The following is a 3,530-nucleotide window of genomic DNA, read 5'->3' as shown; positions in this document are numbered from 1 at the left end:
GGCACGCTGCCCGCCTCCTGGACCGGCACTTCTGCGAGCTTTGAAATGCATGACTGTTCCTTGTTGGCGCTATTACGTATGCCAAAGTGCTTCAGCTGGGGTAAGTAAAGTGCAGTTTAAAGACTATTTACAGGATAAGGGAATTAACTGCTGTYGCACGGCATCACAGCGAAAGGGAATGTAACAGGAGAAGTCAATAGGCAGTGAGGTCACACGAAGCACTGAGTTAAACAGCGAGCATGAGAGGCAGAGACGCAGGCTGGCAGGCTGCGAGTTCCCCTCGCGGACACGCAAAGGCATGGGTGTCCCTCTCCAGCTCTGTCCCTCTGGGATGTAGCTGCTCACAGCTTTGCTCTGCACTTTTTCCCCTTTACTTCACCAGGTGAGTCTCCTCTTCCCTTTCTTTCGTGCCTCTTTTAAATGCGATCCCTTGAATGGCGTGACTTGGACTTCCAGGGCTTTTTTGATTCATAGYAAACAAAAGTTCTTTGTATTAAGACCTGGAGAATAGGATTTTAAGCCAGCACAATCTCTTCCTGTACTCAAACATACCCACGGAAAGTCGGGTTTACAGCTGTGGTCTTGTTTGATATGGCTTTTGCAAGTAGTCCAAGCAGTGTGGGTGCATTTGCTTGTCCTCTTCTTATTACTTTGCTTTTTTTTTGGTGAAATCTTTTTTTCTTTACTTATTCCCCCACAGTCATTATAATACCCCTCTCTCTATTGCAATCTTGTCTCTGTGGGACGTGTGCCACCCAGTTTTGGCATGCAGTCTAACCTGGCTGGTACCAGAAAGTCACGTGACACAGAGCAAACCTGGGGGAAGCTTATTGCCTTAGTCAATATTTGCTCAAGCTCAGGGAGGAAAGATTTTAACAGCTTCCATTGACGCAAAAGAGCTGACCTCACATATTCCTTCACAAAGCTGATGTGTACTTTTGGTGTCCCTCTGTCACAGATGTTGCCAGCAGTTGGTGCCCAGGATGAAGGACAGGTTGGAGGAGCTGCGGATGCGAGTTAAAGAAGTGGGGGRCTCCTGTGATATAGATGATATCCTTGCCTTTGATAATCCTGTTTTCAGTGAAGAGGAGGCCAGTCCCATGAGCAAGGTTTTCCAGGAGGGGTCTAACCTCTCTTTGGCCCTGGACAAGCTAGAGGAGTTATCTGAGAGTATTGACAAGAAGCAGCAGAAAGTGCTCTGCTGCACCACTGAGGAGAGCATCTACGAGGAGAAGAAAGGGCTCAGCAATATGAAAGCCTCCTTCACCAACGAAGCTAAGGTCATCCAGCCTCAGCTCAGTGCCATTCAAGACAAGCTGGTCCGAGACAGCAGGCCGTGGTGCGCAGGGCATCGCATCCGCCAGAACCAGCTCTCCCTCCTGGTCAGGCGGTACCGGGACGTCTTGAACAGGCATTACACCAAGGAGACCCTCTATGTGGGGAAACTGAAAGAGCAGATCACGAGGCAGGCAGAGCTGGCAGGCTTGAGCCTGGGAGAGAAAGACATTGACGAGCTGGTAGAGAGCCCTGTCGCTCCCCGCATTGTAGGCCGGGACTTGGAGGTGCTGAAGGCCAAGCAGCATCTGGCCATGGCTCAGGTGCGCCACCAGCAGCTGCTGGACCTGGAGGCTCAAATCACGGAGCTACACTCACTCTTCTTGCAGCTGGAGGTGCTAGTGTCGGAGCAGCATGAAGTTATCAACAACGTGGAGCACTACATGTTGCACACGCTAGACTACATCTCTCAGTCCAGCGAGGAGGTGAAGAAAGCCCTGCAGTACAAGCGGCAGTCGCGGCTCTCAGCCGCGCTGACAGCTGTGCTGAGCCTCTGCGCCTGCTGCACGTGCCTGTCGTGCCTGACGGGGACGGTCCGGTGAGCCTGGCTGAGCACAGCCCCGGCTGTGGGATGGACATGGCCACCTTATGTGGCACACAGCTGCAGCTTGGTGCCTGGGACAACATCGTGGGTATCAGCCCTGTGGGTACTCCCAGGAAGGACTCTTATGTGCTGGACTGATTTTCGTTGCCTGCTCATGCCAGGTGGCAACTGAGAGGTGCTGCTGGGCTGTGGAGCCTGCTGCCTTGCACGGCAGCGCTGGGACCACGCTCACAGCTGCAGGACGTCCCCCGAGAGTGCTGCAGCAGCCAGCAGAAAAGCACTTCGAGATTATGAAACGAAGCTTCAACAACTTTAATAGTTAGACATTTTTGTGCTGCTTTTTAAAGCTTRCTAAAGTGCTTGGTGCATTTTTTGTTGCTGCAAAGCATGCGAGGAAGCCTGCCAGTGCAGTCGATCCACACGGCAGTGCAAAAGCTCCTCCAGCAGGACTGATTCTTCGTTCTCGGCACTTTGTCCAGTTTCTACTTCCTGGATAATTTTTATGTGGGTTAATGTAGCATTTTCATTGCTGTTGGATTGTAAACAAGTGTTTAGCTTTTAGGCTTCGTGGTTAGATTTCCACTGTGGATTTCACTGTCCCCCGGGCTGGAAGTTTGTGGGATGGGGCCCTGTGCTCGAGTTTACACAAGTGTTGCTGTCTGACTCTGGTTAGAGTTCCGGGCTTGCCTTTCTGCTCTGTGTATTTTTTAGATGACAGGATTAAATGCAGTGTTTTTAATCCCTTCCAATTTCTTTTTGCAGCCAAAGGGAGTAACCCTCACTGAACTCGTCAGGCTCATTCTTTTAGCAAAGTTTGTTTCTTTTTTGAGACTCATTAACCAACTTATTATTGTCCCCAGTAGTTTTGCAAGTGGACACTTAGTTCTGACCAAGTGAATGGCCAGAGTGTGGGAGTTCAAATGCAAATGTTATACGCCCACACTGTTATCCGCCATCTGGCACACTGCAAAGGTGACTTTGAGTGCGTCAGCAAATTCTCCARACTCTCTTTTGAGAACTAATCTAGGGCCATTTTCCTAGGCATGGGAACCTAATGCTATAATATCATGTGGGAATCAATGAAGTTTGCAAGGAGATAACAGAATTATGGGTCTCTTACTTCATTGTCAAATCTCCTAAAACTACAYAGATAGTTGAAACTCCTTATGACTGTTTTCTATAGTCACCATACCATATTACAATCTGAATTTCCTAAAGACTCTCAARTTAGGGAGAGAGCAAGAAAATGGGGGCCTTGTTCAGATTCTCAGGAATGCTTAGAAGGTCTATTCATGTGTTGGGGAGTTTGTGTTATATCCTGCCTATCTTGGCCACCATTTGGGTTTTTTTTTTGTCTTTTGTCTTAGCCTTAATAAAACATTTTTTAAATACCTTTCTGACTGTAGATGGGTGAATTATTTCCTTGGAAGCAGTTAGCTCAAAGTTAAAGAAAAGAAACTGAGTTCTTAGTGTGTTTGTTGGGTTATGTTTTTATGAACCTAGAAAATTTAATTTTCATGCAGGTAAGTGTACCTCTTTTCACTATACGGATAATTAATGTTGATCTAAAACTCCCAGCRTCAGGAATGTTCATCCTCTGAGAGAACTGGCTGCGCTGTGATGGCCAGATTGAACGACCTCTGCTCCTGCT

General features: G+C 48.2%; 1 protein-coding gene across 1 annotated transcript; it reads left to right on the top strand.

The window, feature by feature from the left end:
• Positions 1–239: 239 nt before the first annotated feature.
• On the top strand, positions 240–1,877 carry LOC146600237 (syntaxin-3-like). Its single transcript, XM_085325915.1, has 2 exons — positions 240–382; positions 959–1,877. Exons 1-2 carry the CDS (start codon positions 240–242, stop codon positions 1,875–1,877), a joined length of 1,062 nt encoding a protein of 353 aa, XP_085182041.1.
• The last annotated feature ends 1,653 nt before the right edge of the window (positions 1,878–3,530 follow it).

Source organism: Rhea americana, unplaced genomic scaffold, assembly GCF_003343005.1.
Source record: "Rhea americana isolate MKP2758 unplaced genomic scaffold, rheAme1 scaffold_125, whole genome shotgun sequence".
In the NCBI taxonomy this organism is placed as follows: Eukaryota; Metazoa; Chordata; class Aves; order Rheiformes; family Rheidae; genus Rhea; species Rhea americana.
The sequence above is the reverse complement of the archived record's forward strand: the minus strand, read 5'-3'. Positions and strand labels throughout refer to the sequence as shown.